The sequence below is a fragment of the Glycine max genome, chromosome 10, assembly GCF_000004515.6.
Source record: "Glycine max cultivar Williams 82 chromosome 10, Glycine_max_v4.0, whole genome shotgun sequence".
Classification (NCBI taxonomy): domain Eukaryota; kingdom Viridiplantae; phylum Streptophyta; class Magnoliopsida; order Fabales; family Fabaceae; genus Glycine; species Glycine max.
In genome coordinates, this window is record NC_038246.2 from 40,387,528 (window position 1) to 40,411,691 (window position 24,164).

At 36.1% G+C, this 24,164-nt stretch overlaps 2 protein-coding genes across 3 annotated transcripts; one reads left to right on the top strand and one right to left on the bottom strand.

The window, feature by feature from the left end:
- Positions 1-101: 101 nt before the first annotated feature.
- Positions 102-20,128, top strand: LOC100802355 (uncharacterized). 2 transcript variants are annotated; one of them, XR_416484.4, is made up of 14 exons: positions 129-606; positions 674-845; positions 1,236-1,453; positions 3,055-3,115; positions 3,393-3,465; positions 3,590-3,667; positions 5,359-5,516; positions 11,605-11,773; positions 15,583-16,048; positions 16,149-16,550; positions 16,867-17,070; positions 18,505-18,638; positions 19,402-19,702; positions 19,817-20,128. XR_416484.4 is itself a non-coding variant. In XM_003535334.5 (13 exons), exons 1-13 carry the CDS (start codon positions 265-267, stop codon positions 19,586-19,588), a joined length of 2,664 nt encoding a protein of 887 aa, XP_003535382.1. In that variant the 5' UTR covers positions 102-264; the 3' UTR covers positions 19,589-19,761. The 2 variants fall into 2 exon arrangements, 1 of the variants encoding a protein (XP_003535382.1); XM_003535334.5 differs by lacking the exon at positions 19,817-20,128 and having other exon boundaries at positions 102-606; positions 19,402-19,761.
- Positions 11,814-14,536, bottom strand: LOC102665526 (uncharacterized). The gene is made up of 2 exons (XM_006589153.4): positions 13,368-14,536; positions 11,814-13,041 (listed from the first exon to the last, which is right to left on the bottom strand). The coding sequence occupies exon 1, from the start codon at positions 14,420-14,422 to the stop codon at positions 13,607-13,609; it is 816 nt and encodes a 271-aa protein (XP_006589216.1). The 5' UTR covers positions 14,423-14,536; the 3' UTR covers positions 11,814-13,041; positions 13,368-13,606.
- Positions 20,129-24,164: the final 4,036 nt, after the last annotated feature.

The following is a 24,164-nucleotide window of genomic DNA, read 5'->3' on the forward strand; positions in this document are numbered from 1 at the left end:
AAATAACTTTACAAATTTTAATTCTTTTAATTTAATTTTGATGGATCTATAAATTAATCCAATTCTTAACTTTACTACATAAATGATCCTGTTCTTGTTTAGATCGATTTATATCTTCATTATTAGTTTTTGTTTATATTTTTCAATTCGCGGTCTGCCTTATCATCGGTGTATCACACGCCACCCTGGTGCGTCACTCAGTGGACACTGTCACTGAGTCACTCCCTCGAATTGAAGCCATTACACAAACTCATACATGCATTCATGTCCTCACTCATCTTACCTTACACTTACACTTACGGTTACGCCCGCTTCCCCTTCAAACTGAACCGGTTCTCTCCCCGAGCCGTGACGGTTCGCGCCGCGGTTTCAGCTCCGGACAAGCGAGGCAGAAAGAAGAAGCAGTCGAAGGATGACGAAAGTGCGGTCGAGAACGGCCTCCGGTTCAGTTTCATGGAGGAGCTCATGGACCGAGCCAGGAACCGCGACTCAAACGGCGTCTCGGAAGTCATGTACGACATGATCGCCGCGGGACTCAGCCCCGGTCCTCGGTCGTTTCATGGCTTGGTGGTGTCGCACGCCCTCAACGGCGACGAAGAAGCCGCGGTATGTTAATTCATTGCCCCACGACGACGCCGTCTCAATTTAACTGATTATTGTCTTTGTTACGCAGATGGAATCGTTGAGAAGAGAGTTGGCCGCAGGTCTTCGACCGGTTCACGAGACGTTCTTGGCACTGATAAGGTTATTCGGGTCTAAAGGTCGCGCCACTAGAGGTCTAGAAATACTTGCAGCTATGGAAAAGCTAAATTATGATATTCGCCAAGCTTGGCTTATTCTCATTGGTATGTTCCTTTGGATAAACTTCTTTGTAAACAGTTATAGGAGAAAGAAAATAAGAAAGTAAAATGAATCGAGTTGGCTATAATCACCTTATGCATCTCAGCTTTTTGAGAAGTTAGTTTCTATATAAGGGCCTCTTTCGGTGAGCTTCTTTAGAAGCATTTCTAATAGAAGAAAAAAATGAAATGAGTTTCTCCATAAACTAAAATTAGTTCTCCTCCATTAACTAATTTGTAGAAGCTCTCTCACATAATTTAGTGTACAAGTTTATTTTAACTTATAGGAGGAACTCAATTCATATTGCCTTCTTGTTTTATCGTATAGCAGATTACTTATTGTTAATTTGTTTTGGTGTCTCCTTTATGGTGTGTTTTAATTGTGGTGTTGTGTAGAGGAACTTGTTCGTAACATGCATTTAGAAGATGCCAACGAAGTGTTCTTGAAGGGTGCCAAGGGTGGGCTTAAAGCTACTGATGAGGTTTATGATCTTCTGATCCAGGAAGACTGCAAAGTGGGGGACCATTCTAATGCGTTAGACATTGCCTATGAGATGGAGGCGGCTGGCCGGATGGCAACCACGTTTCATTTCAATTGCCTCCTCAGTGTGCAGGTTACCTTCCTCAATCTGGTTTTTGTGGTCAAAATGTTGTGTTCTTGGGGTCAGTTTGGTGTTGCTGAAAAAATAGGTGTGGAAACATTTAGGTGACTTTTGGATAGTCTTTTATGATATGTTTTCAATTAGAATAATTATAAATCCCCCTAGTTCCCTTGTATGGTAAGTATTAAAAACGTTTTATATTTTCTTAGACATTTTATGTATTTAATTTTTTCATTTAACACTTTCTTTATAAAATAGGAGGAGGATTTTTAGGAAGATATAGCATTTTTCTTTCGATTATAATTTTGTAGATGCCGTGTTTTTTAATTTTTTCCCATATCCAAGAATTTTGCAAGGGAAATTGTGTTGTGAAAGCAAGATTAGGTGGTTCTTTTTATAACTATTAGTGGTTGGTTTTGTATCACCTTAAAAATAGGGGTGAAAATATTTAGAGTTCTGTATTTCTTAAAAAAAATAATCTTTCATACATATCTCATTCCTTATTTTTTTTCTCTGTACATCAAATCAAACCGATTATTGGTGCTAATTTAGTGACTTCTATCCTGTGGCAATGATTCATATATTGTGGCAATTAAGTGACTCCTATCTTTGGCAATGATTCATAAGGATAAATTCCCTTATGAAAACACTAATCAAATCCTTGCTTCCTGTTTTTTCATTCTCTTTGTGACTAGAAAAGATGTGAAGGTAACTAATATGGATTATGATACAATAATACTTTAGGTCCGTTTCATTTGCTAAAAAGCATGGTACTGGACAACACAAATACAATTGTCCCATGTTTGATCTATAAAAAGATCATGGGACAAACAAATCAAATGAAGGACAAAACAAAAACTTAATTTTTTTGTTACCATGGGACAACTTTTTGTCCCAAATACAAAATACTCATAAGACAAAAATACCCAATTTTATTTCATTTAATGTGCGACCTCCATTAATGCGGCTGTTGCCGTCACGCCACCAATGTTGTAACCACCATGATCATTGTTGCCACTACCACTATTACCATCACCACTATTGTTGTCGTTGGCACCACTATCACTGTAACCATCACCGTTGCCACTATTCCCACCACTGCGGTTGCGGTCGCATTGTGGTGAGCCTGAAAACCTTTATATTGCGAGAAAATGCATCTGATGTGGCTGCAATTGCGGTCATGATGTGATTGCAGAGTGTCAAAATACCTTGACATTGCGGTTGCGGACTGCAATTTAAAACCATGATTGTTGTCATCATTGTCGTTGGCACAAACTTCGCCACCGTTACCACCATTTTTTATAATTAATATTATTAAAAAGGGTTTTGCAGTAAATTTCACATTATTTTGCTTTGATTGTGTTGTCCATTGTCTCACAAACAATCTACAGGATAAAAAAAATGTTCTGTAACTTAAGTATTTATTATGTGCTATACCTTGGTACATATCAAAAGGACCCTCAGTTTTACAGGTTTCAGGCAAACAATGCTGAGTTGTTGTTTTTTTAAAACTTATCAAATTTCAATTAGCTTTGTTAAAGCAAATTATGAGCTTGTGTGATCTTCTTCTGTTTGCATTATGTTTTCTTAATATTATCTTACAAATTCATTAGGCTACCTGCGGAATACCTGAAATAGCTTTTGCAACATTTGAGAACATGGAATATGGAGAAGGTTTGCCCTCCACATCTGCTTTCTCTTCCTCTTTCTTCTTTTTCTGATGCTTATATTTGTTTACTTATAAAGATTTCATTTACCATTTTAAGGGAATCTCGTTTCTTTTTCTTATACTCTTACTGGGTTCACAATTATGTTTCAATTCTTATGGTATCTTTCTTCTTTTTTGTTTGTGTGTGGTGGAGGTGGGATGCTCTTTTCTAAATTGTTAAATTCTCTTTCTTCATTATTAATTCTATGCAAGGTAAATTATCTTTAATTTGTTACATAACAGATTACATGAAGCCTGATACAGAGACATACAATTGGGTTATTCAAGCTTATACTAGAGCTGAATCTTATGACAGGTTAGACATTTAAATAGCTGTGAAACCTCCCATTGGAATTCTTAAATTGATTATTTCATGGATTGAGTTAAATTTGCTATTAGGTGATGTGATTGTATTAAACTTGTTTGTGTGTGGCTTATAGAGTACAAGATGTTGCTGAGTTACTTGGCATGATGGTTGAGGATCACAAACGTATACAGCCAAATGCGAAGACCCATGCGTAAGACACGTATTAATTTTCTTTTACAAACCTGACTAACATGTTGGATGTAAAATTGTTTGAACTTAGGTTTAAATACCTTTTTAGTCCTTGCAATTTAGTGTTTTTTTTTCTTTTTCATTCTTACAAAATTGTTTTTTTGTTTTTAGTCCTTGCAAATTATGTTTGTTTTGTTTTTAGTCCTTAAAACACTTTAGATAATGCTTTGAACAGTAAAAAATGTTTTCTAAAGCGCTATAAGGACGAAAAATGAAACAAGCATAATTTGCAAGGATTAAGAAAAAAAAATTTGCAAGGACGAAAAACAAAAGAATGCTAAATTGTAAGGACTAAAAAGATATTTAAGCCTTGAATTTATTAGTATATAATTTAGCCTTTGGTTTTTAATTGTGCCGAATGACATCGTGTGATCCATGTAGCCGAACTCACCTAGTGGGATAAGGCTTTGTTGTTGTTGTTGTTATTTTAAAAAATAGTAACAGTTATAATTATAACAATAATAAGTAATCTTAACAGTAATAAACAGAAATTTGAAGCAAGTCCTGTGACAAAGCAATAGATTGCAAAGAAGCTTTAGTGAGTCTGTATGTGTATAAAAAGAAGAAACATTATGAAAGAGTGGGGGGGGGGGATGAAGAGATTCCTCCCAAACCAAAGGAAGGCAGCAGTGAGGCTAAACATTGCTACAAAGCCGTCTGCATATCGGTTGTGAAATTCCCTTAAAACAACAATGAGGGAGCTTCCTAGAGAAAATATAAAACTGAATCTATAGCATAACAATTATATGGGCTGAGTCCCCTTGAAAACATGGGCATTGCTCTCCAATTAAATACACCTGAGAAGCACAACAACTTGACGCTGCTAATCTGCTACTAAATCACAGAACCCTTTATTAGACAGAAAAACCAGGAGTTTAAATTCAGATGATCAGAACTCAGAAGTCCTCTGGAATCCTGGTTTAATATATAGGTTTTAGTGATACTGCCTACAGCAAGGAAATTACATTGCACCAACGACTAATAACATGTATGTGTATGCATTATACTCCGTAGGCTCACATTCCAATGCTCCGTTTACAGAGAAGCAAAAAATCGTACTCCCTCCATAGTCCATTCCAAAATAGTCCTTTAAGGTAATGGAACACTGATTAAGAAATATTCAATTGGCACAAATTTAGGCAAAATACAATTAGTTTTTCAACTACTCTTGTCATAAATATCCTATTACCACCAACTTATTTTTATGGCTGATGTCTCTTTTTAATGCAAGTATTAATATATCTTCTTAATCATATCTAGGGGTATTGTTGGAAAAAAATAGCTTAAAAAGGCTAAAAAGACTAAAAAGACTATTATTTTGGAATAGAGGGAGTAGCTTTCATATGAACGTGGGTTTCAGACCTGTTAATCAGAAAAACAAACATGCTATAAGTAGTCTACAGTCAACTATATGTTGACTTTTTAGTGCTTCTATGCTATTCTTTAACTTGAAGTTTTCCTTCTATTTTCTGAAGGATCCTTAGATTATCAGGTAAACTGAATAATGACCTGTAATTTTTTGGGACCAGATAGGTAGGTACTCATTAAGCTGTTTTATTTAAATTAAAATTGATTTCGTATTGGTTAAGGATCTTGTAATATATGACTATGAAGTGTCATCTTGATCTAATTTGTCCCATATTGTCTCTTCAGGCTGTTGGTGGAGTGTTTTACCAAGTACTGTGTGGTACGAGAAGCTATTAGGCATTTCCGTGCTCTTAAAAACTTTGAAGGGGGTATAGAAGTTCTACATAATGAAGGGAACCATGGAGATCCACTTTCTTTGTACCTTCGGGCATTATGTCGGGAAGGTATGCTTATAGTGGCTATGTATTTTTAGTTTTCTTATTCTTAAAGATGTTGTCTTTATTAATAAAGAATTTAAAATTTCATTTAATCAACCTTAAGGGGTTGGTTGAGTGAAGCAACACATGGTGTGCATGTGTTGCATTTCACTAGTCATAATTTTGAACCTGCACTTATCTCCATGGAGTGAAGTGTAAATCTTCCATAAGTATTCTTTGAACTCAAAAGCTTTCCCTACGTTGGATTGGGGCACCATCTCCTTAACCTAAAAATTTTGTACCCCCTAAAAAAATGTCATCCCATCTTCTGGGTGAAATGTAAGGAGATCTGAGGCATGTATCCTACAGTTGTACTAAAATTTCAGCTCAAAGAAGAATTTTAGGATATTAGAGTATAGGAGCAGAATTACTCCTTTTCTGTCTTTTAACTATTGATAGTTATGTTAAATGAGTTAGTTACTCAACTAACCTTAGGATCGCTGACAGTGTTTAGTTGACAGTTACTATTGTTAGTTGTAACAACCTTTAGCTCTAGTATAAATACGAGAGATGTGTTACTTTTAGTTGAGTTAGTTAATATCAAAAACTCCATTTCTGAGTTTAAGCTTTTTCTCTCATTTCAATTCTGAAATCCTTTTATGGTATCATAGAGCTTGTTCGATCCTTGTGTTGTTAACAATGTCTTCGGCAAATAATTTTCAACCTCCTCCTTCTCCTCCACTGCCAAGTTCTTCAGCTCCAGTGGCGGATTCTTCTATTCCGGTGACTATGGCTTCAACACTGGCGATGGCAGTTCCTCAACTGTTTCCAGCGACGGCGGTTCAGTAACCGTTTCTAACGGTGACTCAGCCTTTTCTGACGACGACAGAGTTTCCAACGATGACTCCAGTGTTTGCAACACCGTTTCAGTCGATCCCTACTCCAACAGCGGCAATTACTCCGACGGCAGCGATTCCAGAAGCCTCAACGTCTTTGTCTTCGCAGCCTTACTCTTTCTCACATGCGATCTCGGCAAAACTTACAAACTTGAACTAATTGTTGTGGTGTCTGCAAGTTGAAACTGTATTGAAAGGTCATCGTCTTCATCACTTTCTGGTAAATCCTACTATTCCTCCGCGTTTCAGAACCCTAGCAGATCACGATCTTGGAATCTCTTCTCCGGAGTACCTTGCTTGGGAATCACAGGATCAGTTGCTGCTGTCCTGTCTTCAAGCAACAATCTCTCCTGAGGACTTCCTAGGCTTCTTGGATGTCGCACCTCGTGGCATTTGTGGGATAGGCTACATTCTCACTTTCATTTTTTAATTCGTGCAAAAACTTGTAAACTGAGAACTGAGCTTCGTAGTATGCAGTTGCAAAATAAGTCTATATCTGAGTACTTGCTACAAATTCAGACTATTGTTTATTCACTTGGTTCAATTGGAGTCACAATTTCTCCTGATGAGCGACTTGATGTTATTCTTGAGGGGCTACCCAGGGATTATGAGTCCACTATGCCACTAATCTGCAGTAAGTTTGAACCACTTTCCATTGATGAGGTTGCGATGTTACTGCTAGGTCATGAAGCTAGGCTTAATAGGTTTCAGAAACTTGACTCCCAAATCAGTGTTAACTTGACTCAAGGGGCTTCTACTAACTCTGCTGTTAATTTCTCCCAAGGAGCTTCAACTTCTAACAGTTCTGCCTATGTCCAACCAGTTCAAGTGCTACAAAATTTGCCAAGTTCCTCCAGTGGTAGCTCAAGCACTCAAACTGTTAATGCTCAAGCTCACCTCACTCAAGGGAATTATAATAATTCCAATGTTTCGAACAATGGAAGCAATGCAAACAATGGTAACAGATTTTTTAATTCTGGTAGAGGTGGACGTGGCTATGGAGGTTGCAATGGAGGGAGAAGCAATGCCAGTAGAGGAGATGGCTGTGGTGATGGTAGGTTTGCAAATGTTCAGTGCCAAGTTTGTCACAAATTTGGTCATGAGGCTTCATTTTGCTACCATCGCTATGAAGTTTTTATTATGTTGCTACACAGCCCATGGTTTATGAAAACACAAACCACGTCTTCAGTTCAGCAACCTTCCACTCAGCAAGCTGTAACACAACAACTTCCCTCTGCTCAGCAATACATGCCTATCATGTCCTTTTCCTTACTACTGTCCTCAAATGCCATATGTGCATGATGCTGGAGTTCAAGCAACTCTTCCTCCTCAAGCCCCTCCTCAAGCTAACCTTGCTACTGCTGGTTCAGCTCCTTCAAACAGTTGGTATCCAGATTCTGGTGCCTCCCATCATGTCACTAATGTTTCTCAAAACAGTCAGCTGTTGACACCATTTGAAGGTCCAGATCAAATAACCATTGGTAATGGGCAGGGTATTGATATTAATTCCACAAGTCTAACCTTATTTCCATCTCCTTTAAACCCTAAGTTTTCTCTCATTCTTAATAATTTTCTCTTTGTTCCTTCAATTACTAAAAATCTGATTAGTGTGAGTCAGTTTTGTAAGGACAATTTGGTCTATTTTGAGTTTCACCCTACCTTCTGTTTGGTGAGAACACAGGTTTCTAAAGAAGTTCTTCTCAAGGGCTTGGTGGGACAAGATGGTCTCTACCAATTTCCTGACTTGCTTCAACTTCCCAAGTCAAAGTCTTACACTACTGTTTACTCAAGTTCTAGTTCTGATTCTGTAAATAGTACTCAGAATAATACTTCTGTTGGCACTTCTGCCACTTGTAAACCTTTTTCTGCTGCCACTTGGCATGCTAGACTAGGACACCCTAGTGTTGATGTCTTGAGACATGTATCCCAAATCTGTAAAATTTCAACAATCAATAAGAATATCTCAGATTTCTTTTCCCATTTCTGTCTTGGCAAGTCACATAGACTGCCTTCTCCTTCCCTATCTGCCTATTCTAGTCCTTTTGAACTTGTTTTCACTGACCTGTGGGGCCCTGCACCATTTTTATCGAGTACTGGTACCAAGTATTATGTTTCTTTTGTTGATGCTAATACCAGATTTACCTGGATTTATCTACTTAACAACAAGTCATAAACTCTGGATGTGTTTAAGCAGTTTAAGGCTATGGTGAATACTCAGTTTAACTTTCCTATTGAAGCTGTGAAATCTGACTGGGGTGGTGAATTCAGACCCTTTACTAAGTTTCTGAGTGATTTGGGCATTCAGCACAGATTAATATGCCCTCATACCCATCACCAAAATGGGGTGATAGAAAGAAAACACAGGCACATAGTTGATATGGGGTTGGCACTGTTATCTCAGGCTGCTATGCCTCTTCATTATTGGGGTCAGGCCTTTCTAACTGCAGTATACTAGATCAACAGACTTCCATCTACATCCATCCAAAATGAGGTTCCTTTTCAGCAATTGTTTCACAAAACACCAGATTATTTTTTTCTCAGAATATTTGGGTGTGTTTGTTTCCCTCTTCTAAGACCCTGCAACATCCATAAACATCAATACACATCACAAGAATGTGTTTTCTTGGGCTACTCTTACTCACACAAAGGTTACAAATGTCTAGCATCTGATGGCAGAATTTACATCTCAAAGGATGTACTGTGTAATGAGTCAAAATTTCCCTATCCTACCCTATTTTCTTCAAAGCCTAACCCTATTATTGCTGACCAATCAAATCCAACTCCTCTCACAGTTTTACCAACTATCCCTGCTTCTTCTGTTGTTTCTCAACCTTATCCCTATCCACTGCTTCTATACAACAGCAGCAATCTTCTTATCATCCCACACCTGAACCTAGCCTTTCTTCTCCTACCACAACTGCTTCTGTTTCACAGCTGCATTCCCCTACACCTACACTCCCTCTGATCCTGTTATCCCCACTTCTCAAAACTTACCACCTGACCCTCCCTCCCCAATTCCTGAACCTTTACAGCCTGCTTCCCCACCTCAACCCTCCTTATCTAGACCAGAAAATACTCATCCCATGTGTACAAGGGCCAAGTCTGGAATAGTAAAACCCAGACTTAACCCTACACTGCTGTTGACTCATGCTGAACCCAAATCTGTTAAAACTGACATCTCAAATCCCACATGGTTTGCAGCCATGCAGTCTGAATATGATGCTTTAATAGAAATGGAACTTGGACTTTGGTTGAGCTTCCTTCTGACAAGATAGCTATTGGATGTAAGTGGGTCTTTCGGTTAAAACAAAATCCAGACGGTTCTGTCAACAAATACAAGGCATGCCTGGTTGCCAAGGGTTTTCATCAGAGGCTTGGTCATGATTATAATGAAAACTTTTCTCCCGTGATAAAACCTGTCACTGTAAGGATTATTCTTACTCTTGCTATCTCCAATAAATGGCCCCTTCAACAGCTGGATGTCAACAATGCCTTCCTCAATGTTGTGCTGGAAGAGGAAGTGTACATGCAACAACCCTCTAGTTTTGAAAATTCTAACAAACAGCTGGTTTGTAGACTGAATAAGGCAATCTATGGGCTTAAGCAAGCACCTAGAGCATGGTATGATAAACTTAAACACACTTTGCTGCAGTTTCAGTTTGTTCCCAGCAAGTGTGATCCTTCTCTATTTGTCTATTCTAAGGCAGGTTCTATGGTTTACATCCTCATCTATGTGGATGATATTATAATCACAGGGAGTGACTCTAAACTCATTAGAACACTGGTTTCTCAGTTAAATAGTGTTTCTTCTTTAAAAGATCTTGGGGATTTGGATTACTTCCTAGGGATTGAAGTACTCATCAGGCTGATGGCTCTCTTACTCTCACTCAATCCAAGTATCTCAGGGATCTACTAGCCAAAACAAATATGGATGAAGCTAATCTCATTGCACCTCCCATGGTTGGAGGGTGCAAACTATCCAAGTCAGGTTCAGAAAGGTTCTCAGATCCTACTCTTTATAGATCAGTGGTTGGTGCACTTCAGTATGCCACTATCACAAGACCAGAAATCAGTTTTTCTGTAAATAAAGTATGTCTGTTTATGTCCAATCCTTCAGAGCAGCATTGGCAGGCTGTTAAGAGGATTCTGCGATATTTGAATGGTTCCATTACCCTGGGATTAAGGCTACAGGCTTCTAAATCATCCAGTTTTTCTGTTCAAGCATACTGTGATACTGACTGGGCTTCAGACCCAGATGACAGAAGGTCAACCTCAGGAGTAGCTGTTTGCTTAGGCCCAAAACTGGTGTCCTGGTGGTCTAAGAAGCAGAAGGTTGTGACTAGATCAAGTACTGAGGCAGAGTATAGAAGCCTGGCTCTTGCCTATGCTGAAGTAACTTGGATTCAGACTTTGCTGTCTGAATTACATGTGAGACACTCTACTCCAGTGGTGTTCTGTGATAATAAGAGCACAGTTTCCTTGGCTCATAATCCTGTTCTGCACTCCAGAACCAAGCACATGGAACTGAACTTATTTTTTGTACGAGAAAAAGTCATGGAGAAAAGCCTTCAAGTGATTCATGTTCCTGCCATTGATCAATATGCAGATATTCTCACCAAATCTCTCTCCCCTTCCAACTTCACTATCTTTAGGGACAGGCTCAGAGTTGTTGACAAACACTTTGTCAACCCCTCGTGAGCTTGCCGGGGGGTATTAGATTATAGGAGCAGAATTACTCCTTTTCTGTCTTTTAACTATTGATAGTTATGTTAACTGAGTTAGTTTCTCAACTAACCTTAGGTTAGTTGACAGTGGTTAGTTGACAATTACTATTGTTAGTTGTAACAACCTTTAGCTCTAGTATAAATACTAGAGATGTAACTACTTTCAGTTGAGTTAGTTAATATCAAAAACTCCATTTCTGAGTTTAAGCTTTTTCTCTCTTTTCGATTCTGAAATCCTTTTATAGGAGAGTAGTTGATGGGTAACCCGCCTTGCCATTATATGTAGAAGATCTGGTTCCACAATACATAATCATTTTTTTAAAATTTATTTTTCTTATATTTTGTTGCCCCTGTTGAGACCAAGAACTTTGTTACTAAAGATAACCATCATGGTATTGCCTTCTCTCTGGAGTTCAATTTATAGTTCATAAAATCTTATGACCAAAATTCTCTTGGAATGCTTTGCCTCAACCTAGTTGTCATTTTTAAATTCAGGAAGAATTGTTGAAATGCTTGAAGCTTTAGAAGCTATGGCCAAAGATAACCAGCCAATCCCCTCACGGGCAATGATCTTGAGCAGAAAATACCGGACATTAGTGAGCTCATGGATTGAACCATTACAAGAGGAGGCTGAAATTGGCTATGAGATTGATTATATTTCTAGGTATTGTTTCTATTTCAGCAATAGTTGCATTTTTTATTTTATTTTGTTGTTGTTATTATTATTATTATTTTATTTATGTTTGCATATATGATTGTTATTGTGATTTTAGGGACTGCTAGGGAGAAAAACAATAGTAGAGGAAGAATAATTCTTGTATATTATTCAGGAATAAAAGATTTACATATATAGGCAAGGCTGCCAATTACATAATAATAAATGCAGAAAGGAAAGTAAATAAAAAGGGATCAGATCAAATTAGAGAGATTTGATTCTGACCCAAAATAATAATCTAATCAGATCAAATCGGAATAATCTGATCTTGATCCTAATTATTCAATCTTCTAGAAAATTAATTCCAAAAATAAACATCCATCTGTCTAATTAATTCTTAATATAGACATATAGCTGTCAACACCCCCCCTCAAGTTGGTGCATAGATGTCCAACATGTCCAACTTGCTTACAAGAAACTCAAAGTTGGGCCTAAACAATCCTTTTGTAAGAATGTCAGCAACTTGCTGTGAAGAAGGAACAAAAGGCATGCAAATTAGGCCGGCATCCACCTTTTCCTTTATGAAATGTCTATCAATTTCAACATGCTTGGTTCGGTCATGTTGAACAGGGTTCTGGGAGATATTGATTGCAGCCTTGTTATCACAATACAATTTCATTGGAAGAGTCATAGGAAGCTGCAATTCTTCTAGAATCCTTTTAAGCTATAAAATCTCACAAACACCTTGGGCCATTGCCCTGTACTCAGCCTTGGCACTGCTCCTGGCCACAACATCTTGTTTTTTGTTCCTCCAAGTAACCAAGTTTCCCCAAACAAATGTGCAGTAACCGGATGTTGATTTCTGATCAGTAATAGATCCTGCCCAGTCTGCATCTGTGAATAAACCATCTTTTTCCATTTGGTGTAGGGTCCCGACAAGGTCCCCAAACGTCACTATGAATTAAGGTGAATGAACTAGATTGTTTATAATCCTTAGGGGAATAAGAAGAACAATGATGTTTTGCAAATTGACAAATTTCACAAGAAAACAAATTTGGATTTTTATTTTTAAAGAGGTCAGGAAATAAATGCTTCAAATACAAAAAATTGGGGTGACCTAGCCGATAATGCCATAGCATTATTTCTTCATCTTCATGAATCAGAATTGAATTGAGACAATTTTTTTGGAGTTTCTCCTTAGGACCAGACTCATCTTCAAAGAGATAGAGACCATCAACCTCTTTAGAACTGCCAATCATCCTCCCTGAACTCAACTCCTGAAATTTACATGTAAAGGAATAAAAAATAGCCAAACAATTTAAGTCCTGTGTTAATTTACTTATAGACAAAAAATTACATGATAAATTTGGAACATGAAGGACATTGTGAAGGGTTAAAGTTTTAGATATAGGAATAGAACCAACACCGGCTATAGTAGAAAAGGTACCATCAGCTATTTTGACCTTTTTGTGACCTGCACAAGGACTATATGTGGAAAACAATTTTGAACAGTTTGTCATATGGTCAGAGGCTCCAGAATCGATGATCCATGGAGCTTTGGAATCAGGTTTGGAACTAAGGAGAGCAGCAGAGAAAGAGATACCTTTTTGAGCCAAAGAAGAGGATGGAGTCACTGACATTTTTGTGGTAAAGAGTTTATACAAGTGCTCTAGTTATTCCTTAGTGAACGGAGATGACTCGGAGTTGCCTTTCTACTCCACATTTTCAGCATTTGAGGTTTGGAAAGCCTGACCCCCTCCAGTTGGTTTCTTTTTGGAGTTGGGTGGTTTTCCATGGAGTTTCCAGCAGGTTTCCTTAGTGTGCCATGGTCTTCTACAATGATCACACCAAGGTCGCTTCTTTTTTCTCCTTCTGGTTCGTGTCCCCTTGCAACCAGGGCTGAACTTTCAGCTTCTTGCATCCTTGTACCATCAGAGTTTCGCAGCATGATTTCCTCCTGGATTCCTCCCTCCTAACTTCAAAGAACACTTCTCGCATTGACGGCAGTGATTTTCTGCCCAAAATTCTACCACGCACCTCATTCAATTCTTGATTTAAGCCTGCTAAAAACATGTAAACTCTATCATTCTCTTCTCTCTTCTTGAACCTGGTTGCATCATTGGGATTTTCCCAATCATCCTCATAGTATTGGTCCAGCTCCTGCCAGAGAGTAACCATGAGATTGTAAAAGGTTGTGACATCCTTGTCTCCTTGTTTGGACTGCCACAACTGAGTCTTAAGTTCATAAATCTGAGAAGAGTTTTCTAGATCAGAATAACAATCACGGACGGCCTCCAACACATCTTTCGCAGTTGGGAGGAATAAGTATGACTTCCCAATGGAAGAGTCCATTAAGTTGATCAGCCATGCGATGATTAGTGAATTTTCTGACTTCCATCTTGGGAGAGAGGGGTCGGTCACTCCTGGTTGAGAGGTGTCTCCTGTCAGGTAGCCCAACTTTCCCTTGCCATCAAGGGCCAGTTTCACAGATTGAGCCCATTCAACATAATTTTTACCATTCAGCTTTTGAATCACAAGCTGTAAATTGGTACCTATGGACAGAGAATCAGATATGATAGGGGATGATACAGTTTCATTACCACCAGAATTCGTAGAAGTGGTGGAGGAATTTTCTCCAGTCGCAGCATTTTTTTCCATGGCGGGATACCACAAGATCAGAGCCGAAGCTCTGATACCATGTGATTTTAGGGACTGCTGGGGAGAAAAACAATAGGAAAGGAAGAATAATTCTTGTATATTATTCAGGAATAAAAGATTTACATATATAGGCAAGGCTGCCAATTACATAATAATAAATGCAGAAAAGAAAGTAAATAAAAAGGGATCAGATCAAATCAAAGAGATTTGATTCTGATCCAAAATAATAATCTAATCAGATCAAATCGGAATAATCTGATCTTGATCCTAATTATTCAATCTTCTAGAAAATTAATTCCAAAAATAAACATCCAGCTGTCTAATTATTTCTTAATATAGACATACAGTTGTCAACAGTTATCTATTCTCGGCTAGGGAGAATTGAAATTATTATAATGATTTGACTTGTCTTTTATTTATTTATTTCAATTGGCTTTTCTTTTCAATTGTGTTTATGCTGTACAAGAGCAGTGTGCATACCAAATGCATGTTATTTTACCTCTTGATCGTAAATTGTGTTTCTATAGTTTGTGTTTGTGTGCATCCTAGTTTGCATACCAGGGGCAACTTAAATATTTTGAAAATACCAGTAGTAGCCAATATTGGCGAAATATGCAAATCAAAATCTAAGCAGCGGTCCTAAGAATCTCCTGTAAGTTTTCTAGTTAGAAAAGTTTCTTACTTTTTCTTTTTGGTTTTCTTTCTTATTTAATATCTAGTATATATTAGTTGATGACCTTTCTTAGAATGTGGGTTTGAGCCTAATTCAACCCCCAAAAGCTAGCTCTGGAGTGAGGGTTATCTCCCATTTATAACTCTATTTTGGTCTTATCTTTAGCCGATGTGGGACTTGTGTTTTTCTCAACACACTCCCTCACACCCAACACTTTTGGGCTTGGTGCATGGATAACTTGGTAGATGACCTGTCTAATGGATCTAGGATAGGCTCTGATACCATCTTAGAATGTAGGTTTGGACTTAACTTAACCCCAAAAACTAGCTTTGGGGTGAGGGTTGTCTCCCACTTATATACTCTATTTTGGCCTTATCTTTAGCCGATGTGGGACTTGAGTTTTTCTTAACAACCTTAATGAACTCATGCTTATTATTGTGTATTGATTTATTTTTGTTGATGTGTTGATTGCTATTAATTGAAACAGATATATTGATGAGGGTGGCCTAACTGGGGAGCGTAAGCGGTGGGTGCCTCGAAGAGGTAAAACACCTCTAGATCCTGATGCTCATGGATTTATTTATTCAAACCCAATGGAGACATCCTTCAAGCAAAGATGCATGGAGGAGTTGAAGTTGCACAATAAAAAGCTTCTGAAGACCTTGCAGAATGAAGGACTTGCAGCTTTAGGGGATGATGTATCTGAATTTGATTATATTAGAGTGCAGGAAAGGCTAAAAAAGCTCATGAAGGGGCCTGAACAGAATGTTTTAAAGCCTAAGGCTGCTAGTAAAATGCTCGTGTCTGAACTGAAGGAAGAACTAGATGCACAAGGCTTGCCTATTGATGGAACTAGAAATGTTCTTTACCAGCGTGTACAGAAAGCAAGGAGAATAAATCGATCTCGTGGTAGGCCCCTTTGGGTTCCTCCCGTGGAAGAGGAGGAAGAAGAGGTTGATTTCTTCATTTGTTTCATCTAAATACCTTTTTCTTTTCTCTCCATCTGGATCTTTAATATATAATGCCTAAACTTAAATGTGATTCATATTCCAGGTGGACGAAGAGCTGGATGCATTAATTTCACGTATAAAGCTGGAGGAAGGAAATACAGAGTTCTGGAAACGTCGCTTTTTAGGAGAAGGCTTAAATGGTGATCAAGAAATGCCAACGGATGCAGTTCAATCAGATGTCCCTGAAGTTTTGGATGATGTTGATGCTATTGAAGATGCTGCAAAAGAGGTTGAAGATGATGAAGCAGATGATGAGGAGGAGGAAGCAGAGCAGGCAGAAGAGGAAGTAGAACCAGCAGAGAACCAAGATGTAAACAGGATAAAGGAGAAAGAAGTTGAAGCTAAAAGGCCTCTTCAAATGATTGGAGTCCAGTTGTTGAAAGATATTGATCAACCTACTGCTACATCAAAAAAGTTTAAAAGATCTCGCAGAGTGCAGGTTGAGGTACGATAGATGATTCCTTGGTATTCTTCTTTTCCTTTGTAAATTTGGGTGGGATAGTGAGATTCAGCAACTTGTTTGGTCAGTCAGGCAAGTTTTTTTGTACAAAAGATCGTAAAATGTTGGGATGTGTCAACAAATATGATAAAACTAATATAGGAGCCTGAGATTTTGAGTGAGAGTGATTCATGAGAAACTGAGAGCCATGTCTGGACCATAAATTGTGTTCACTGTTAACATTACATTCTTTCAACCTTTGTTGCAGTTTTTACATTCTGAACATTCTGTTCTTTGAGAATCTAATATTGTTTGCTTGCAGGATGATGATGATGATGATTGGCTTCCGCTGAACCTATTTGAGGCATTTAAGGAAATGAGGAAACGGAAAATTTTTGATGTGTCAGACATGTATACATTAGCAGATGCTTGGGGATGGACATGGGAGAGAGAACTCAAGAACAAACCTCCTCGTAGATGGTCACAGGAAAGGGAAGTTGAGTTGGCAATCAAAGTTATGCACAAGGTAAATAGCTAAACCTTAACTGTTTTTTCCTTTTAACTGCAAACTTGCTTCTTGTTGAAATGGTTTTAAATGATCAAATTCCTCTGTTTCTTGTAGACAGAGAACATGACTACTGCCTCTTCACATGTACAAAATGAAAACTATACTTTTTCACACTCCACTTTTAAGTAAACTTAGATCCAAAAGGATATTGAATGACATTAAATTTTGTATTTTGATTTTGATAGTGTTAATTATCTTGTATTCTTGATTGATTTGCTCATATATTAAGACATCTATTTTCATACAGGTTTCAAACATCAGTGTATTTGATGCCACTATAAAAAATTTATTCCTCAGTGTTTTTTAGTGTTTATTAATTTTGATGCTGGAACTTTTAGCAAAAATGTTTTTATGCCTTTGGATTAGTAATTTAATTTGGCATCAGTTAGTTCTACTTGAGCGTGTTTTGGTTTTCTAAGTAGCAGATAGACAAATAAATTGGAGTGCTTTATTTTATTATATTTTATGCTTTTATTGGGCAACTGCCTTTTTTTATACCCATATTTGGGGGGATATTGTATCCCCTGTTTTAGTATCTTCTCTCCTTTCTACTGGTAATGGTCAGTCTCCAGAAGCTCCAATAGTTTGGGTGAAGTTGCTTAATCTGTAAATTATTTTAGTTCCATTTCTGAGTTTATTCATTCACTTGAGGTGAAGACTGAAGATCATAAAACCAAGGGAATTTCTATGAAATATATTGTGAGAAAGATTCATTGGAGCACTTCTTCCATTTATGTTCTGAATACTAGCATATCTAGGATATCACTTTACATTTTTTTATCTCTTAAATGTAAGGGATACTCTTGAGATTATGTCTTCCGGTTGTCAATTGTGAAAATAATTTACTGGAACATACTGGTTGGCAATCTTTTTGGTGACAAGTTTTTTTTTTTACTTGGTTCAACTTTTACAGGGATACATGGATATGTTGCTCTTGTTTTCTTAAGCTATTGATTCATTCCTCCCTTCAATGGGACATTAAACATTATTGGCATGTCACAAATGAACTTATAAATACTCTGAATAGTGATATTTATTTTTGTTTTGCATCAAAGAAGAAAGAAAAGGACTACATTGATGTCTAGTTGTCTACCTATCCGCTTGTACATTCCTGTTCAGGCATAGTGTAATATTTCATTCAATTTGGAAATTTGGCTTATATATTACAATGGAGTAGAGATATATTCATCATCCTTGTAAATATTTCTGAAACTTCCTCTAATTTTGTTTAAAGTTAGAAGCTCCCTCTGATTTTTGAAGCCAGCACATTCAATAAATATTTTTTAGCAAATAGCAATACTATTTTGGTCTTTTTGGATGTATTTAACCTAACAACATTCTTCTGTAATATGCATGTCTTTGCTGAATGAGATTCTGGGCTGTATGGTACAGGTCATAGAGTTGGGAGGGAGACCAACTATAGGAGATTGTGCCATGATATTGCGTGCAGCTATAAGGGCACCTCTACCTTCAGCTTTCTTGACAATTTTGCAAACAACTCATGCTCTTGGTTTTAAGTTTGGGAGGTAACTATTTTCTTCATATAAAAAGACTTTCTAGTGTGGGTTTCCCAACCCAGTCAACAAAAATCTAGACATTTTATGTGCTTGACCAGGGGTAAAGAAAGTTAAACCAACTGAGATTTCGGAGGAAAGAATTACCCTCCTAAATTTGGCACCTGAAACTGTCATATCTGTAGTACATAAAGCATAACATTCTTCAAAATCATATGAATTTACTGTTCCTCTCTAATTTGTAGAAGTTCACTATTTTACATTGGGTCCTGACAATGGATGCACGAAGGACACTTTTTAAGAAATGAAAAATAGAAAGTGTTTAATGATGCATTTGTCAACTTAAAAAGCTTTACTTTTCATTACTATTTTCCAATTTTGAATTCTTAACAAGTGCCTTAAGGTACTCCTTAACTCTATCTTCTTACATTTCAAGAAACTCTCTTGCAATTTGTGGCTTAATTTAGTCATTATGGTTCCTTTGGAGCTAAAGCATAATGGACCACATAGTTCCACCTTGGAATGAATAAGTGAAAAAATTGTGTATTACTGCTTTTTTTAAAATTGAGATGCAGTATTTAACTTCTGTACGCTATTTTTTTTAATTCCTATGGTTGAAGGCATAACTGTTCGACTGGGTTGGATTAGATTATGCAGCAGTTTATTCACTATGATTAAGAGCTGCAAAATGAAGGCAACCTTTTGTTTTCTGCCATCCCATATCTGTTGCTTTTCAGCTTATTGTTTCCCTGTTTTCCCCCATGCCATGTTGCAGTCCTCTTTATGATGAGACCATCTCTCTCTGCGTTGATCTTGGGGAACTAGATGCAGCTGTTGCTGTAGTTGCAGATTTGGAAACCACAGGGATCTCAGTTTCAGACCACACTTTAGATAGGGTGATTTCTGCCAAACAGAGGATTGACAATACCTCCAATGGTGTCATTAGGGATGCAGGATTGTAAAACTATACCTTCATGCTGTAATGGTTGTAATGTTTCGGACTGGTATAGCTAGCGGTTGATGTTTAATGAATCACCACCATTGCACATATGTGCAAATTTTGTGCTGAGCCAAATGTATGTATGTACAGTATCAAGCCTTGAAAATTTACTTAAATTGGTAGCACTTCTTCTCCTCTCCCGAGTTTTTCGGTTCTCTTTGACTCCGCCACAATCTATTGTTTTGATCAGGGTGTTTTGAAAATGAAGCAATGGAAGGTTCCTACTGTTGCAACGACGATGCTTATTCATTCCACCAACACGAAATGATGCTGTGGAAAATTTAACGTCACCAACAACCAATTACTCGGGTTTCACGGTGGATAATAATGTGATTGGGTTGTCAAGACCCGGTCCACTTTATTTGTTGATTCTCCCTTCCTTTCAGCAACAAAACTTCATTGGTTGATTAGTACTAGTAGATTTCATGTAAAATATTTAAGGAATTTAATAACATTTATTGAAGAAACTAATGACAGCATTATAGGACTTCGTTAGGTTTAATTACATTTTTTATTCTTAATTTTTTATTTTTGGTATTAAATTTGGTTCATTTTATCCCAATTTTTAAGAAATTTGGGAATTTTATCTAATATGTTAATTTGCTCCTAACATAATTATATTTTTTACCCCGAATTATTATTGACAAATTTTACCACAACTTTTGTGCTTATCAATGGATAAATTGATGGATAAAATTTTCAAGTTTATTAAAAGTTGAGGATAAAATGAATCAAATTAATTTATTGGATAAAAAAATTGCCAAAATTAAAAAAGTTGACAAAAAAGTATAATTAAGTGCTGTAGTTATTACTTATTAGTTAGGTACGTGAAATAGCATTGAAGGTAGACATTTTGTTTTACTAGGAGTTCTAGTTGACAATGGAAATTACACCTGCTGCCTTGCAAATGCAATGCCCAAACAAGGTAAATGAGATGAAGTAATTTTAGTTGATCCTTCCTCGAATATTCCGATAGATTGTAGATTGAAAATTGAGTTGGCTAATTTCCGTAAGAACTCATATGTAAACTTCTTTATTAAAATAACATCCCATACGGTAAAGAATATAAAATTTCAAAATTATATTGGTAGAAAAATATCTTATGTATAATAAATAAAGTCAAATAAGTAAGTCTTTACATAAATAAAAATATTACTCTTAAATATGAACATCTAAAAATAACTCACTAAAAATATAACTTAATCAACCACATTTGGTATATTATTTTGAATATTAACAAAGTTAAAAATGTATTTAAAGGTAACTAAGTCTTATCCTCAATTCTAACATCTTCTTCCTCGTGGTCCAAAAATAACATTTTTAACAAGATGATAATTTCAGTGAATAAAACAAACTTAAAGTGTTTATAAATAATATTATTTTCAATTGACACAGTAATCCAAAAAATAAACCATAACATCTGCGATAAATTGAAAACAAGATTATATATATATACAAATACTCCAATAAAAATAAGATTAAAACAATCACAATTTATGACATTCTGAATAAATAAAATATTTAAATAAACAACAACACCTCAATGCATTCAAATAAATATAACATATCTAACTTGGTGATTCTCATAATCGCAATCATTAGACTCAATTTTTTGATTCTTGAAATCACTACGGATCTTAAATTCTTTAAAGAATTTGTGAGCTCATATTTTATAGAATGACGTCTTAGTGTTTTTCCCATCATAGATAAAGGTATTTGAAATCTTTTTCTCATCCCACATGGAGTTATCTATAATAATTTCATCATTATCCCAAATAAAAATATCTATCATATAATTCAAAATTATCAATTTATGATATAAACAATACACTATTCAAAATATACTTAAATAAACATACAAATATACAAATACCAATACAATCACTCAAACACAAGACACACACACAATATCATAAAGTAACATTAATTTACATAATGAGTATATATTACTCGTACTCTAACTTTTCCCTTACTAGTGTCATGTATTCTAACTTACTGTTATTATATTACAAAATTTAGGCCAATAGCATCCAAATTCTTGTCCTTTACTAGCACCATGATTTTTAAAGGCAAGACTCCAATATAGGTCATCATAATAGGGGGGGTCCCTTTAGCAATTGAAAGGAATTGATACTACTCGGGTTCTCTTTTGTATTTTTAAACACCCGTGCCGCATATCTGTATTTTTCAAGGTTTCAATTTGTACACAAAAACAAGAAGAAGCAAGTATCATCACCACAAATTAAATGTCGGCATAGCATGCCTTGGTTAATTTAATTGTTAGTAGATTGCACCTAAGGATTTCTTTTTATGAACTTTAGTAGTACACTTACAATTTGGTCGATCCAATTTATTTATATCAAGAATATAAAACACTTTCTTTAAAAACTATACCATGAAAGTTTTAAAAAGATAAATATTTTGCTCAATTCTTGAATCTTTAATATGAGTTTTTCATTATCTTTTTTTTTCTATCAATTGTTTCAACAAGATTTCTTCAGTTTTTTCATTCTTCTCAATCCTTAAACAATCCACTAATGTAAAAAAAATTATTTATTTATATGATTTTAAGAAAAATAACGGTTTATTCTTATATATAAATGTTATACACAATTTAAAATTATATATTTTAAGATTTGTTTCACCAACTTTTTTTTATCTCTTATTTTTACTATATTTACTTATTATTATCTTTAATCAATCTAATATATTATTATACATACTAATATATTTTTTTAAATAACAATTTAATATATTAAAACGATTTAATCTATCTTTTCCTTTATTTATTAGAAGATATATTTAGATAATTTTCATCTAAATAATTATTAAATTATTTTTGGAATGTTACACCATCCATGTTGAAAATCAAGTAATTAAGTGTTGATAAATATGCTCACAGCAGTAGACTCTATAGATCATTTAGAAGCATCTTTGATGGATTGATGCTTTCACTAATTCTGTGACTTTAAAACTTTAAAATAGCCTTACACGGCCTCAGAACTCGAAAGCTTAGAGAAGTACAAAAAATGTTGGTTCTCTACTTCTCTCCAATAAAAGAAATATGCTTCTAGTCATGTCTACACTTCAAGGTGTTGAGGTAATTTTGGGAATTTTTTTGGTGGTAATTATCATGGTAAATCTGATAAGGACAGAGATCATGGTTCCATGTCTGAAAAATTTGGCCACAAAACCTGGTATTGCTATATTAGGTCTCTAATCATTAGAACTATTATGGCTTAATCATCTAACTCAACACCCTTTCTCAACAATACTTTTGTGTTGGTCGCATGAGTTACTCTGACTCTATGTTTACCAAACATCACACACCACCACCAACAAAAATCTTATCCCTCTAGAACCTATGTAGGTTTGGTCCAATCAGCTATGCTGACCTGTTCAATTATGTTCAATTTTGTGCAATTTTGTTCATTCTGTTTTTCTACAGATTAAAGAAGATTGTAATGTGGATTTATATTCATTAGTAAAGAAACAATGTTGAAGTGTTGGCTCATAACTAGATCTACGTGCGTTATCCATCATTGCTTTGATCTTCATATTCTTCTCTCTCAGAATTCACAACAAACTGGTGCAGTGAGCGCAGAATGAAAAAATATGGCATCTGTGAACTATGAGGTTGAAAAATTCACAAGCCAAAATGATTTTGGCTTATGGCGATTGAAGATGAGAGCATTATTTGTTCATCAGGGTCTTGAAGAAGCTTTGCAAGGTGAAACCGCTCTTAATGCAAAGCTGGAGGAAAGGGATAAGAAGATCTTGATGGATAAGGCTCACAATGCAATCATCTTGAGTCTTGGAGACAAGTTACCAAGACAGGTCTCGAAGGAGAAGATAACAATTGGAATTTGGTCGAAATTGCAAATCTCTGGTAAATCATCTTTATCTTAAACAAGCCTTATATTCATTCAAGATGCAAGAAGATAGAACTATGGAATCTCAATTAGATGTCTTCAATAAACTGATTCTTGATCTAGAAATTATAGATGTGACTATTGATGACTAAGATCAGACCCTATTACTATTGTGTGCTTTACCAAAGTCTTTCTCTCATTTTAAAGAAATTCTCTTGGATGGGAGAGAATTTTTGTCCCTGGTAGAGGTTCAATTAGCCCTAAACTCAAAGGAATTGAATGAAAGAAATAAACAAAAGGCTTCTATGAGTGGTGAAGGTTTAATAGTCCGAGGGAAACGAACCAAGAAATATCACATTAAGAAAAGAAGAAATCAAAGCCGCATTCTGGAAATAGTGGAAATGTGCCTAATATAACATGTTACCACTGCAAAAAGGAAAGGCACACTCGAAGATTTTGTCTTGAAAGGCAGAATGGTTACAATTCTCATAGATCAAAGGAAGGAGGAAATGCAGCGATAGTCCAAGATGGTTATGAATCTACAGAAACTTTAATGGTAGGCTCTGGGAAATCTGATGGAGAATGGATTATGGATTCTGGGTGTTCATTCCATATGACACCAAATAAGCCCTGGTTTGAGAAGTTCACTAAGCTACAGGGAGGGTC

Bases quoted from the DNA above. Each gene is read 5' to 3' on its own strand.
- LOC102665526 (XM_006589153.4), bottom strand. From the start codon at position 14,422: ATGGAAAAAAATGCTGCGACTGGAGAAAATTCCTCCACCACTTCTACG.
- LOC100802355 (XM_003535334.5), top strand. From the start codon at position 265: ATGTCCTCACTCATCTTACCTTACACTTACACTTACGGTTACGCCCGC. The intron at 846-1,235 runs GTATGTTCCTTT...GGTGTTGTGTAG, and splicing joins AGCTTGGCTTATTCTCATTG to AGGAACTTGTTCGTAACATG. The intron at 5,517-11,604 runs GTATGCTTATAG...TTTTAAATTCAG, and splicing joins TCGGGCATTATGTCGGGAAG to GAAGAATTGTTGAAATGCTT.